At 35.8% G+C, this 15775-nt stretch overlaps 1 protein-coding gene across 2 annotated transcripts in view; it reads left to right on the plus strand.

Moving 5' to 3' along the window:
* The first annotated feature begins 231 nt into the window (after nucleotides 1-231).
* CABCOCO1 (ciliary associated calcium binding coiled-coil 1) overlaps nucleotides 232-15775 on the plus strand; it is a 45431-nt gene continuing 29887 nt past the window's right edge. Inside the window, exons 1-3 of one of the 2 annotated variants that reach the window (XM_076338154.1) lie at nucleotides 232-290; nucleotides 6520-6664; nucleotides 11867-11939. In XM_076338154.1, coding sequence (XP_076194269.1) covers nucleotides 6528-6664; nucleotides 11867-11939 — 210 coding nt within the window. In that variant the 5' untranslated portion in view covers nucleotides 232-290; nucleotides 6520-6527. Of the gene's footprint in view, nucleotides 291-3286; nucleotides 3357-6519; nucleotides 6665-11866; nucleotides 11940-15775 lie in introns of those variants that run through there. The other variant, XM_076338153.1, reaches the window with a different exon arrangement.

Below are 15775 nucleotides of genomic sequence, written 5' to 3' on the forward strand. Positions count from 1 at the left end.
AAAATGTGTTAGGGTATTGTGTTGCAGCCATGTAATTATAGCGGTGTTAGATTTTTGGCATTTGTTGAATTAATCCGTTGCATAGTTCCTCAAAATAAAAATGTTATTTAGATAAGTTAGTGACATAATAAAATAAACCTTTTAAAATTATATTCCTATATACATATGTGTGTGTAGGAAGAAGACCGAGATCAGGATGCCATAGGTGGAAAGAAGATTATTAATCGGACGTTTCTTTCTCTTTCCCAAATTACTGCTTTGTCAGAACAAAATGTAGAAGGAGTTCAAAAGTAAGTGGAAATGATAACAATGCTAGAACCAATATAATAAAATGAAATAAAAATTATAGACCATTTGTTACATTTCTTTTGTGATGGTTATGTCATTAGTCTTTAGTTGTTCAGTTAAATCATTGATATTTAATATGGTTCATGAAAGATAGGAAGAAGTACTGTTGATCTCAGATCTGCTTTGTTTTACTGTATTTCCTGTATCTCTTGATTTTTCTTTGACTCCTTTTTTTTCCCCACTGATATTTCACATTGATATGGTTTCTGAGTTTACAGTAGTATTAAATATGCTGTAAATGAAATACTAAGATGTAAATAAGAACAGGCCAATACTGAGCTTTTTTCATAAGTCTCACTTGGTAACTTTTTTGCTAAAACATTTAAGATTCTGTACTGTAACATGAGTTACTGAAAAATCAGAAAGGTTTTAAAAGCTCAGAAAGGGATGGAAAGCTTAAGAAGGTATTAGTAGGTAGCCGTTACGGTGCACTGGGGAAATAGGAGGCAGCCAAAGACTTCTGATGTAAGCCCATCTTGTCTTTCCTGTAGCAACACTCTCCCTTGTTATTAGTGCTTAATAGCAGCTAAATTTAGGAGGCCAGGAGTTCAACCTGAGACTCTAGACTTATATTTTAAGGATGGGATTTTTCAGAAATGCCCGAATTATTTAGGAGCACTTGTGTCCCCTAGCAAATTCTTAGTGAATTGAAAGCCAAAGGGCTAGTCCACTGCATTAGTTTTGGGGGGGGAAATAAAAAATCAACCTTGTCCCTCTGAATAGATAAACCATTTAATAGAGATTAAAATATTATTCCTGAAATATATTCTGTTCCTCCTATTTGTCACTGTTCTGAGGAAAAAATAAGTTCTTTCTGGGATTTTTTTTAAGAAAACTGGAATGAAAATTTTTTCCCATCAAATAATAATAAAAAAAATTTCTTTCATTTACTGTTTTCTCTTGTGCAATAGGCTTCTTATTTTAGAGGAGGTTGAAGTGTACAACTCACTGGAGACTAAAATGTGCTTAATGACGCAATTTATTGTGAAGCTTTCTCATTAAGATTAAAAAGAAAAGCACTGGAAGATCATACATTTCTTCTTAGCCTCAGCTGATCACATACGTATTTTTATATATATACACACTGTACAAGTGGAACGTAAAGTATATACTGCATCTGACTGAAAAGAGGATAGTTACAGGGTATTTTATGTACTCTAAGCAGTTTAGCAGCAGCATTGAAATTTTCTTAGTTTACCACAGTGCATCATGTCTATACACAAGAGCAGTATGAAGGCCACAGCTTGGGTTAGAAAATCAGAATAGATCTGATTCAGTATGAGAATTTTGATGTCCTGCATTCCCATCTATCATGGAGTTTTCTACTGCTGTCTGTCTCTGTAGGACTTGAGCACCTTCCGTGAAGCAAGAAATAGGAATCAGGGTAACTAGGAAATCTAAATGCCCCATCATTTCCCAATCATTTATAGATAATGTTGTCAGTGACATGCCTTACAGAACATTGAAAAGGTGCGTACTGGCATTTTTAGCAGCATCAGAGAAAATCTAAATCCCTGAGAAGCTCTGATTATGAAAACACAGAGTTGGCAGAAGCTTCAGAAAGAGAGGATATGGACTGTTTCAAACCTTGGAAAGTTCAGCTGGCCACGTTCCACTTCTATTTCAGTACACAGTTAAGTGTTTTTAACTGACTTGCATGTGTACAGCCATACAAATTTGTCATGCAGAACAAAGGAATACATGTTTTAAACAAAACTGATTGGATTATATGCTTTACTTTGTTAGCTATTGAGGCTTTAATTAAAAAAAGAAACTCATCTTATTTGACAGTGTATCTCTACTGGCTTGGTGAAAACCCTGAAAAACTAATGGTTGCCTGTCAGTAGGTCTGAGATTAATGCCCTTCTTAGGAAGAATGAGAAGCAGCGGGGGGAAGGCTTTGGTCTTTTACAGGGGACTAGAAACTGTGATCACAACTGGTACCTGTATCGTCAGGTATAGTTAAGAAGCCAAGGATTGCTTTAATGTAAAACTTAACTATCTGAGACATGGCTGAAGTTATACTGGAAGGAACTGCAAACTGAAGTCCTAGCCCTCATCCCCTCTCTTCATGTGGAAAAATGTGCACAATTATTATAAAAGACATAACTAATTCTATGTTTGGATAGAGTAGACATAAATGTGTCAGCAACAGCATGGTCTCCTACAAGGGAGTGTATTTTTTCATTACTTTTTCAAGTTAAAGTAAGTGGAAAAATTTCCACAGTGTGCCAGTAAAATAGGATGAGGCTCTTCTTAAATGTCTTGACCATTATGAAAGTGGAATTTAAACTTCTAAATATTTTAGGTATTTTCAGTAATTTTATATTATACTATTTACATTAATTTTCAAATGTAATTTTTCTTCAGAGGCTACATGACAAATAATCTTGAAAGGGAAGCAAGATCTTTTTAGTACTGTAAAACCAGCTCAATCACACTGAAAGAGTGGTAGTAGAAAGTGGAGACTAATTGTTCCATTTCATCCTACAAACCCCTTCCTGAACAAACAGTGATTTTCTCCGGGATTTTCAGTGTATTTCTCTTAGTTTTTTGTAATGCTCTTATTTTTGTTATTTCATTAATCATACCATAACATTTAAATAGTGTCTGTTGAAACCTGTAGGTGTTTGTTTACTTTTTTCAGTTGATATGTCCTCCGATCATAAACATTCATATTTAGAAATTGATGTAGCTAAGTGCCAGGAAGATATATACATATATGTATAATATAATAATAGTAAATATTGTAGATATAATTACAAGTAGACTAAGTTAAACTTTGGAATCTGTAATGTATTTTTTAATTTCATTATTTTACTCTGCAATTTCTTCTAGAAAGCTGGAAGGATTTCTGAATTTAAAACAATTAAAGACATCTTTGAAAGAAGCTATTTTGCTAGATTATTATACTGCAGGATTTTGGTGGGCTAAAGAAATGAACTTCAGTCTTATACAGCTCTCAGGTTTCATGGATCTATTAAATTTCCTGTTGGAGAACCTCAGTGGTAAGAATAATTAAAAATTGTAAAATAAATATCTGAAGTGGAAGGCAAGAATATTTTCCAGTCATTTTAATAAAGCAATATTTAATTACAAGTAATTGCAAAATTATTTATTTTCGTCTTGAATGTTGGTAAGTTATGCCTTGTATCTGAAAATAATTCTTATTGGCAGATGTTAAACTTTTGTTAGAGAGGACCTTAGTCTTTTTAGCAGAATATCTCTCATTCTTTGTTTGTACAGTATGTGGTGCAAAAGGGCCAGGTTCTGAAGAGACCTTGTCTTTGCTATGGTAAAATAAATAATAATTACAGTAGAGTGAGAGCAAGGAGCTCCTAAATTCCAATTCCAGCTGTCTCAGTGACTGACTCACTGTAGCCTTGGGCACATTTCTCTGCTGTTTGAGATATTCAGTACATCCTGTAGCATTGCAGCAGGTGAATTACATTTATTTTATCCTTGGAGATCAACTCTCAGGCAGCTTTCTATATGGCAAATGCTGCACTTCTGGCACAAAATATATCAGTTAACTAAAGACTGGTGACGGAAGTAAACTGGCATCACTGCCGAAGATGAAAAATGACAATGAAAGGACTGTAGCTCCTGTGGCTATGAGGAGGTTTGCAACGAAGCATGTAGCTTGGGTCTAGTGGGAACAAAATAGCCAGAAAAAATGGTGGCAGCATCCTCTAAAACCCGTTTTTCAGAGATCACAATGCTTACTTAACATTCACTTTGAAGGTGATTATGTCGAGAAAAGTCCATCCCAGAGGAAGAGCGAAAGGACTCAGCGGTTCCATTCAAAGAGAGGATGAATATTTAAAATCAAGCTCATAATAGTTATTCTACTCTTTCATTGTAATTTAATTCAAGGGCCTTTCTGACTTGGAATTTTGACAGAATATGTACGTGCTTTATGATCATTGGAATTCCAGTTGTCCTTCCTGTCTCCAATGAGAAAGTATCTTAACATATGCTAACTATATTAATATAACAATGGAGAAGAATGGAAACATGTCAGAAATTAGTTTTATGAGACTGTATGTAATGCATGTGTACTAGACAGGCTGGTAGCACAACTGATTATTAAAGCTGACCGATGTTTTTCAGGAATGTGATCTTAGTTGCATAAAGCTTTGCCAGACTTTAACTCTTTAAGCTGAAATTTTCCATGGCAGTGTCTGCCTCTGATTAATTTTTATATATAAAATTACAACTAAAACAGTTCAATGGGCTTGCAGACAGGGGCTGTGGAAAAAAAATGTATTATTTTGTGCCCTTTTTTTTTTTTTTTTTTAACAGCTCTAATACCCCTGTGCTTTGAAGTAAAGACATAAGGTTTGGCAAGCAAGTGTTGTGAATTTGCTTTTTGCTGTCCTGTGAAAATCCCTTCAGATTTGGCTAAGATACATGGCTTTTAGGGGAAAAAAAATGCAGTTTGTAAACACTTACAGGAGACTTCTTACATTTTTTTTACTGCTAAGTTCTCCAAATAATTCATCTTATAAAGTATGCTGTAGGCCAGGGCTGAGATGAATTTGCTTGTAATTACTGTTCTCAGCTGGTGCAAGTTCCAAGACCAAACATTTCAACTAAGAGCAAAAAGCTAATGTCTTCTATATTAATGACCATTTGCTTTCCCTTCCCTACACTGGACCCAAGCAGCCTGGAGAATTAAGCTGATTTGACCATAACAGGAAGAATAGCATGGAGCAGGAAGAATGGATTTAGAGAAGGAGGGTAGTGGAAACTCATTTAAGGCTGGTAAAGGAGAGAGGAAAACTGAGGTTTGGAAACCGGAGGCTTTGGTTGATTGGGAGCCAGGACAAATTACTGACGTGATTTGGTTCATCTTCTATACATTGAGGCTAAAGTGCTCCTTACTTCACAGAAGTACTGTGAGAGCCTTCCTGAGAGAGGTAGCTGGGGCTGAAAAATCAGTTGTGCAGAGGAAAGAGAAAATTTGGACTAGCTGGCAACAGACCTGGGCCTGGGTGTTACGACTTCTCATGACCTTGTTACGTGTCTTCACTTCCCTACTAACTGTGGTATTTCTGGTTCTATTGCTCTTTCTCATTTCCCATGGCTTCTATTCTATTCCATTCTATTTCCTCCACATTCTCTGTATTTCTTTCTTGTTTCTTCCATTATGGTTATTTATATTGTGCTGCCTCTGTTACTGAAAACTGAGGTGAAATTTTCAGGGTTTTGATTGCTGTACCACTAAAGGGCAAAACTATAAAGACCAGAATCTTGTAAGTTTTTTAATTTGTTTTCTGTACAAAGAACCAATGAGCAGATCAGTAGAGAATTAAAACAATAAGGAAAATAAATCTATTTCACCACTCGCAGATATTTCCCCATTTTCTACTCTAGATTTTTTAGACTGAAAAAGAACAAGTAAATTGTGTTCGAAAATTTTTTTTAAACTCCACCATGGTTCTAGTGATGGCACACACTGTACGCAAATCAGAAAGATGAATCCTTTCTTTTTAAAGGTTCAGCAAACACTGATATATGTCAGATTTCTCTCTTTGTTGAGACACTTAAAAAAAAGAATTTAAATTTTAATTCAAAGCTGTTTTGGCATTTGGTTTTGATTTCCAGGGTAAAAATGTAAAGTAATTATCTATTTTGGGGGGTGCAAAAATGTCTTCCAGTTTGATGATACATGCAGAGTATTACGCATATTCATGTTTAATCAATTATGACTGTAAGCACTTAAAAAAAAATTGGTTACCCTTGTTAACATCTGTTCCTGTATTACTGGTTTATATTGCAAGGGGCATGGTCAGAAGAACAAACTTTTACAATACATAAACAGTAGTAAATTGATTTTAAAGATAAACATACTGTGCATCTCAAATTTACATACTGTTCTGCCTGTGGTTATCTCTGCTTAAGTAAGAGGCCAAGCTGTAGTATTTTAAACACCCATTATTGTGATCCTTACATTTTGAAGGTGGATTTTCTGATGGAATTTTAATGCACATTTTATTGATAAAAATAATAGCAACAGACAAAAATGTTTGACTGCTGTTGCTTTTTAAGTTTCTACATGGCTCATAATGTAACTTCAAGAAGTCTTAGAATTAAAATGGGCCAAAAAACCCCACCCCAACCAGTTGTGTTTATACTTAGTTTTTGTTCTTCGGGATTACTTTGCAGACAAACATATGACCTTAGGAGATAATTTAAAAGAACTTGGAAAAGCAATGGCTGGAATAGGAGGAACTGATTCAGAAAGAAGTGGTGACTTGAATTTCTTCAGCATTGATCAAGCCAAAGCAGTCATCGATTACTTGAATATCAGGTATTTATTTCTACAGGATCCATTATTTCTTATTTGAATAATTAATGTGGTGAGAAATCGGCTGATAAAATAAGTTAAAATTATTTAATTGGGTATGTTCATACTGTGCCAACATACTGCAGGCACCAAACTTTAAAACATTAAAAAGAGGAGAGAATATGCAAGTGGCAGTAAAGATCTGGCTTCAGATGCCAAAGCCCAGGAAATAAATTTAGACTTGAAGTTTATCAAAATGTAAGATTGTGCTGAAAAGCTTCCTTCTGGGTTTTGTTTTGGGTGATAAAAGGGAAAGGAGAGAGTAGTGTATAGAGAATATTGTTGGTTTGCTGTTAAAACATTCTATTTTTAGATTCCAGTTGAACAAAATCCTAGGTCTTGTCTATAACTTTAAGTATTTGTCTGGCCTTGACAGCTGTAGTGGACTTCTTAAGTGGTTTAAAGTTATGTACTTTACAAAATTAAGGCTACAGTCGTATATGAGTCACAAAAATGTTGCATTTCGAAGTTAGCAAAAGTTCAGTATCTGCATGAAAAGGTTTAATGACAGGTCTCAGCTTTTAAACAGAGACACAGGAAGAGATGCAAACAGCGGTAATTCAGTTATTTATCTGAGAAAAAAATTAACGGTCTGATAGCAGCCAATCACACCTCTCCATGTAAAGTCTTAGCTATACAGTAACGTATACAGACATTTCTCCACTGAAATGCCATAGTTAGGACAGTGGCTATACTCATATATCACTGTTTCCAGTACATGATGGACGGAATGGTTCTCAAGCTGTTGTATCACCCATGAATGTCGGGGGCAAGGAGGTAGAAAATGGAGAAGGTACTATTGAAATATATGCTCATACACTGTACAACAGCTGTACCTTTCAGCCCGTTTTCTGACCTGAATGGTGGTTAGAGGGAGAGATTTTGTGGCAGATGGGCATAAAAAGCGAGTAAGGTCATGACTGATCCATATGTAGAATTGTTGGGAATTTTCTGACTGTTCTTTTGCTAGGAAAAGTTTAATACATCGAAGAGGTGTTTTTATAGTGTCTTCTTGGATGCAGAAAAGTATTTCCTCTTGAAGACAGACAAAAATACTAGGATGGCTGATAGCCTTCCAGTTTAGGGTACTCAGATTCAGACTGGGGATTTAAACCCATCCCAGGTGATTTCTCTTACAATTGGGCTATAAAGTTTGTCTCTTTCTCCTGCTCTCCCATTTTTTTCTTTTGTTTCTTTTTCATGGAAAATATAAAAAACTTCAGGTTCTTCCCATATGAAATGAGAACATCTCTTTAAATCTCAAATTCCTGTAGTCAAGGCAAACCAGTGTCCCGCCAAGTACTAGCCCTAAACTAAAAGGAAACTTGGCATTTGAGATGTCTCACTCAACTTCTTTTACTTCTCCCTTCCTGTCTGTGCCTTTTGTATATTTATTTGGAACAAATGTTCTTTCCAAATAGCATGTCTATAGCTCTTGTGTAAATTATCCTTTGAAAGATATCTTGTCCATGAAGTAATTCCTTCACAGTCGCAAGAATTTCATCCAAGAGATTAGGTGCTCCATCCTACTACCACCGAAGTATGAACTGGGCGGGAATACAATCAAGCCACAAGACTTTTGCAGCAGAATGGTATTTTGGCCACCAAATATGTGGTTGTATGTTCAAACTGCTCAATTTATTGCAAGTATGTGCTGCTGCAAGGTCACGGATATATACACATACGCTGAAATGTGTCATATGTGTCCAGTTTATACAATCCATTATTTCAGTCATTTGAATATTTTTTTCTAAATAAGAACTGAATCAGCACACTTATGTGGGTGTATTTTGAACTTTATGAACTCAGAAATAGGTTGACTGAGTTTTATTACAATTCAAATTAATGTATTACTTCAACATTTTTTCTTGTTCTTCACTTTTTTTTGTTTAATTTTAAATGATAGGCTTATAGCTTTTTTTTCTACTCGAGTTAGTATGACATATTTTAGTTCAGATCACATTTTTACAGAAGAGCTATAAACCCATGGGATTTATAATGGAAATGGGGACAAATGCTTAACCACATTGGCGCAAACTGTGCAGCAACTATAATGACACCTTCAGGTTTGGTGGAAGGTGACAGTTACCATCTTTTTATCTTGTCTCCTTGGGCAAACACACATCAACATAGCTCTTGACATTTTCTTTCAGGAAGCAGTGGAGCTAGGGAAATATGTCATTGTTAATCACCTTCAGATTCTCAGATTCCATCATAAGAGGATCTATTCTTAACAATCTTACTTGCATGAGTAAAATTATTTTTGTGTAATTGCTAAAAATGTTGGTACAGAATTTTTTAATTGTTCACAACAGATACAAACAAAAAAGCATTTTATATAATGCCTGATAGAAGAAAGAAAACTACACTGTTGTTTCAAAATAAATACTGATGTATAATTTATGTGATTTGATTTAAAGAGCATTAAATGGAGGAATTCTTTCCTTGATACAGGATTAAGGGTGCCAGGTTGAACAGAGTTCTGTTTTAAAATGAATAAATAAAATTCAGAAATGCCAAAAGTAATGACTTCTATTTTTGGGAATATTATAAATTACCTGTACCTGTAACACAGTCCATAAAGAATATCATAACATATTTAGAGGGGAAGGGGAAGAGCTGATTTTCACGTGCTGTAAATCTGGCTCCTTTCCAAGGCACTGGAATAAATAAAAAAAAAAGCTTGAAATGTTCAGTTCTGCCAGTGCAGTTTGAAAGATATATATCTTATTTCTAGTGTGTCTGTGATGTTCATAAAATATTTTTTGTCTTTTTCAAATAATCCCTGTTAGAATTTTACCAAATAATAGGTGTGTATGTGAGGGGACACATATATTTTCATAAATTGGTGTGAGTCATTTCCAGGTTAAGTCCTGAAGTCTGCTTAAACATAATTCCTATAACTCCACTGAAACATGGCAGGAATTCTTTGAAGTACTGCAATAAAAATGTACTGCAAATGAAATGGCAACTATTGTAACAACTTAATTAATTGCCTGTGTGCTTTGGGTTTTGGGGAAGGGAACTTGTAGTTTATGATAGCCAAATTTCTTATGCAAGTTGGTAAACAAATTTGTTTTTTAACTAATGGTAATTGAATGACTGAATTAAATGTAACTGTAGAATAAAACTTTTATATGGCACTTAAAGAGCCAAATGTTGAATGAGGCTGCCATAATACTTCTCACCAAATTAGGAAATGCATCTGTACATATGTGCAAAAATGTCTGCGCCCATTCGGGTAAAAATGTATTTGAAAGTTTCACAGATGCATTTGACTAACTGCTGGACGATGTACTGCTGTCATGTAAGAGAGGCAGGCAGTGCCACCATTTTAGTCTCCTAATTCTGAGCTGCTTTCATGGCTGGAAGAACCACTGCTGTACATTAGTCGGCACTTTAGCACTGCTTAAATTAGAGCTAATCGTCCCTGGTCCACAGTATTTCGTGGAATCTCTGGTTCTGTGGCAGTGGCCTGTGGCAGTGCGTAAGTACTGGTGGTGATTCAGGGAAGGACAGTCAGCTAAAATAGTGCGTACCGAGCATCAGCTCCCACAGCTGGCTTCCCCATTACCTCCCAGAGCCAGGATTGTATTTCAGACACCTACGTTCCACCACAGCAGCCTCTCGCTTTGCATGCAGCTGGCTGGTCGAGCCCTTCTGCTGGCTGTGCCAGGGTGCGAGGCTGCTGGGTAGGAGAAAAGCCTCAGCGCCGTGGGGTGGCCAACCAGGGTGGCACCTGCGGGAGCTGGCTCTGAGAGCCTTGGGCAGCGCCACGTCTGAAAGAGCAGCCTGTGCTGGGTTGTGTGGCCAGGCACTGGTATTGTAAACACGTTTTCATAGCATTTGCATGATATCCTGCAGCTAGTAGCAGTGTCTTTAGCATTAGCTAGATAATTGTGTATGTTGGGTGTAGTAGGTACTTTCATAGACCCATAGAAAAATTGAGGTTGGAAGGGACTTCTGGAGGCCATCTAGTCCAAAACACTCCTCACAGCAGGCCTCAATATTCCAGATGTGGCCTTGCAAGTGCCAAGCAAAGGGGCATTGCCATCCCAGTTGATGGCTCTCTTAAGAAAAGAACCTGTGTCCTGTCCTTAGCCGGAAAGCACAGGAACCAGTTACAGATGTTCCCTGCAAATACTGCTGTATCTTTCATGGGTACATCAGGCAGGAGTGTGATAAACTCTTGGAATCATTCTTCAGCCTGGACTTGCTATGAAATCACAGAACTGTATTTTAAATCACATGTCCAAACTCTTGGAATCATTCTTCAGCCTGGACTTGCTATGAAATCACAGAACTGTGTTTTAAATCACATGTCCAAACTCTTGGAATCATTCTTCAACCTGGACTTGCTATGAAATCACAGAGCTGTGTTTTAAATCACATGTCAAAATGACATGACAGAAGCCAGAAGTTCTGTATCATGATTTTAAAAGGACAAGTAATTGTAACAGATGGACTGTGACAAACCAAACCTTTGATTAAACAAATGCCATATCATTGATCATTAGGAAAGGGAACAAGGAAAATTATTTAAAACATGTGAAAAGGAAAGCCATATATTTTTTAAGGAAGATAAATATTTTAGGCCGTTGAGAAAGTCTACTTAAAGTTACTTCTGTTGTAATACACAAAACTCCAGTGTGTCAATCTAGTTTTTTAGTTTTTCCTTGAGGAAATACTACATTGATTTTGAAACATGACCTTGAGTGAATAAATGCTTCTATTCTTTATTGTTTTGGTGTTCCAAGATCAAACTTGCTCCCTGGACTGGCAGCCCATCCCAGAATCTGAAAGCTGATTTGGCTTTGTTTCCTTCTTGTCCACTATTGCTGATATTAAAGGCATAAGTATCCTGGTGATAAGTGTTTCAGGAATTACTTTTTTCAGAGTAGAACTTTGTCTTCTCAGAGTTCAATTTCATAAGGACAAAGTGGATGTATTTTTAAGTATCATACTGTATTTTCTACGGCCATCTGATAGTAAATCATGTAAATTAAATATTCTGCATATTGTACCTGAAGTTAAACAACCTTTTTCTTTTTAAAATTTGGAGTATTACCATGCTGGAGAATAACTCTTAGTTTAACAGAATTTTTAATATTGTTATCTTTCCAAAGATTTACAGCTGTAATAGTACTATATTCTCTTGTTTCCCAGCTTATTTAAACACTATAAGCTATATGAATACCTCTTCCACAGTCCTAGAGAAGAACTTGTGATAAGTAATGAGGTAAGTCATTTATATAGATGGAACTCATTATGCAGAGTTATTTAATGAATGCACTGTGGCATATGTTTTATATTGCTCAAAGCAACTTCATGTCAACATTACTGCATTACTAACGTAAAATGGCTGATTAAAGAATACAAGTTAGATGTTTTGATCCTCATATTCAAAATTAATTTTGGATTTCAAAAAAGTGTAAATGCATTGCTTGGTTAAGATGTTAGTTGTGTTAAATCAGGAATACTTTTGTGTATGTATTTATAAGTTGATGCATGTAATTTGAATTAGCAATGCATGAGTCTGACTCTATTTTAAAATCAGCAATCAAAATCAGAAAACGTTGTGTACCAAGCCTAGTCTGACCGCAGTCCTAATATTTATGTATGCATGTGTATGTACAGAGTTTTGTTTCTACTGAGGCCACCAACAGTTAATTATACTGACTGTAAAGAAACAAGCTAGCTAGAAAGTCAGCGTTTTGAAAGCATTCAGTTAATAATAGTGAATTGGCTTGACTGTAAACTTTGTCATGTATTCTAACTTATACGTGAAAAAATACATAGGAAAATGCATTGATGCAGGATGTGGCCTTTAATCAAATGGACAGATTCAATTCATCAAATAAACCTTCCTTTAGCCTGACTATGCGTTTTGAGGATATATGTTAAAATACATTGAAAAGGATTTACATTTATAATTTATATTAGGAGACAACTGGTTGCTCAGAGAGGCACGATAGTAGAATTTTTTTGATGGCACTTATATTTTAGCTTATCAGTACACAGTGAAGTTAAAATTAACGCACTGGAAAATTTTCTTTACACTTTTTAAGCTGGTGGTTTGACTCTGTAAGTGATGTGGGATAATTTCTTTCCGTGTTGCTTTTAAATAGCCGTATTATAAAAAAGAAGGACTTTTCTTGACATGGATGCAAATATTAGGGAATTATTCTCATCATTTGTAAGGTGGGTTAAAATTCCAACTATAATGAGATCAGTGACAAAACTGTCATTACATAAGTAGAGCAGGACTTCGGCGTTACTATGTTAGGGTGGTTGTTTTGTATTAGCTAATCAGATCAATGGCTGGGTAGCACTTTCTAATTGGTAAAATTACTTAATCAAAGCCTCATTAAAAATAATTTCTTGTGTAAATTTGGGTAATTTATCTTATCAGTTGTAGACATAGCTTAAAAGAAATGTCTTTGTGTTTCCTTAAAACCAATTTCTGGATGGCTGAGATCAGAGTACACTGTCCCAGACACGGAAGAGTGGTTGCTCTGCACAGTCTGTTTGCTGGGGAGTACCACCTCTGCTGAAGGTACCACCTCCACTAGGGAATGGCAGAAATGTGTTTCTGTGAATTACTTTGGTGACGATCCATCAAAGGAACAAGTGCAGTCTACAATTATAACTGTCACAAAAACCTTCATGACAATTTTTAGCTATAACTCTTATGGCTATTTCTTACCTATGCGCCAGTTCAGTTTAATCCATCTGTTTTGTATTCTGAGTTCCATGGCAGAGAGTCTTTAATTTGTCCAACCACACTGCAATGCCAAGAAAATCAATATTTATATTCCTGTTGAGTTTATTTTGATAGGGTGATACATTGTTCTTCAATAAATAACAGCTTAAGGCATTGAAGCTACACATACAAATTTATGGCATTATTTGCACTTGCTTTATGTGTTAAAATGTGATGAGAGGTGAACCCAACGTAGACTTCAACTTCTTTTGCTACAACTTTGTTATATTTAGAAATGCTTATCCATAAAGGAGAGTATTACCTTCTATGTTTGCAGTCCCTTAGATGAACAGCTCAAACCCTGACAAGTTAGTGGGGCTGATGTAGTTTGGTGTGTATGGCTATGGCAGGAGCATGCCTGGAGTCACGTGCTCTGCAGTGCATCTGCTCAAGGAACAGAAGGGGGCAGGAGATCGACTGGGAAATCTGCATGCTGAAAGTAGACGATAAATCTGTGCTGAAAGGCTGAGTGCTGTCTTGCTATGTAGATCAATGTCTTACCAAAAAAAAAAAAAAAAAGCCCATGTAGACACACCACGGCCCGCAGCTGGATGCAATCCTTACTCTAAGCTAAGAGCTGCCAATGTCTGAAGAGTTTTCTTTTAGTTCCAGCAATAAAAATCTATTCTTTTGGAATTGGGGACCGTAAATTGTAATGGCCAGATTTGCTCAAATAACAAGAAGCATGGTGTTTCAAGATCTTAGTTACAGTATTATCTCCTTTTGCAAATGAAGACTTTGAGACAAGTCAGTGAAATACTTGCTCCAACTGAAATGATTTGCTTCGACTGAAATGGCTTGCTTTAGCTCAGTGAGTAAATTTGTGCTCTACGTGTGCTGAAAGTATTATGTACTGAATAAAAGTCCAGTAGCCTAATGAGAAGACCTGCTTCTTTAAAAGAGATGCAGCTACAACAAATAAAAGCAGTACTTAGTGTTGTAATGGATATCCTTTCAGAGAAACCGCAGTATGCATTTTCCAGAGAAATCTTACAGCGATGGATTGTAAACTCATTGGATTTTATTTTTTCTCTAGCACAGGCAATTACACAGTGTTCTCAATCAGGTTTCCTTTTTGATCTTTCACTGCAGTTATTTCCAAATGACCCTGTCATTTCCTGTGTAGAATAAAATCAGACAAGAAAAGGGAAATGACTCAAAACTCATTTAGATTATGCATACAATATCTGTGGCCATGCCACTTAACAAAATTTAAGATACTTAAATGTGGCATGTAATTAGTGGAGCTTCACAGTCTGATTAATATTCTGTGTTTGATGCAGCTAGCGTAATAGAACTACCTTTGTAAAATACAGACAGTATTTAAGTCTTTACAAAAAAAGTAACAAACGCCTGGCTAATTTAAATATCTTTTTACGTTGGCTAAAGCCTTTAAACCAAACTGCCTGAGGTGATCATATTGCCTAGGGGGAAAAAAAAGGTTAAAACTGAAAGACATGAACGCTTGGTTAGATGATAAAACACACATCATACATCTAACCTACTTTGGCAGTATTTAAAATTTAAAACTTGCCTTTCCAGCTATCAAATCCCTTACTTCTCCTTCATTCCAGATCTACAAAGACCTATATATTATGTATGCATGAATACCTGTTAGAAAACATGATGGTACAAGGAATTACTGAGAAGTGTTAAGATTGCCAAGTAAATTCGTTGGTTTTTTTCTGTTACTATTATGAGCAGTTCCCCACATTTAGAATGATTACATAAGAAGCAGTGCTTAAGCTGTGCTGTGGCTATGATCCAAAATAACATGCATGTAGTGCTAACATACCAGAGTTCTTCAGGAATATTGTTGTTAAAGATACTGGTTTTTCCTTTGCCCGTTCTGGAGGTTTTACTCTCTAGCTGTGATTTTTGTGCACCTAAATACACCTGCAATTTCAAAGAAAGCAAAAGGAGTGCAGACTACATCTTGACGTGCAGGGATTCAATGGAGCAATTCCTATTAATACATGTCAGATCTTGTAACAAAGGTTTAAATTGTTAATACGTGAATTGTGTAGAAGTTTTTATTCTTTTCTATTTCTATGTTCAGTTAATTTATTTTGCTTTGATAGGATGATATATTACAGCACATCTTGTATTTTTTTTTCCTCACATTTACAAATTGTACCTTATACCGCAGTTCATGTTTTTGCTGCTCTCTGTTGTGTATTTTTGGACGGAATGAGACTAAGGTCTTTTGGGATTATGTCTGCTTTGAAACATTTCCTAATAAAAATAATGTGGTTGGTAAATCTAGTTTTATTCCTAGTTGCTTTAGCCAGCCTGATGGAGTAATCTGCTAT

This window comes from Aptenodytes patagonicus, chromosome 5, assembly GCF_965638725.1.
Source record: "Aptenodytes patagonicus chromosome 5, bAptPat1.pri.cur, whole genome shotgun sequence".
NCBI classification, from domain to species: domain Eukaryota; kingdom Metazoa; phylum Chordata; class Aves; order Sphenisciformes; family Spheniscidae; genus Aptenodytes; species Aptenodytes patagonicus.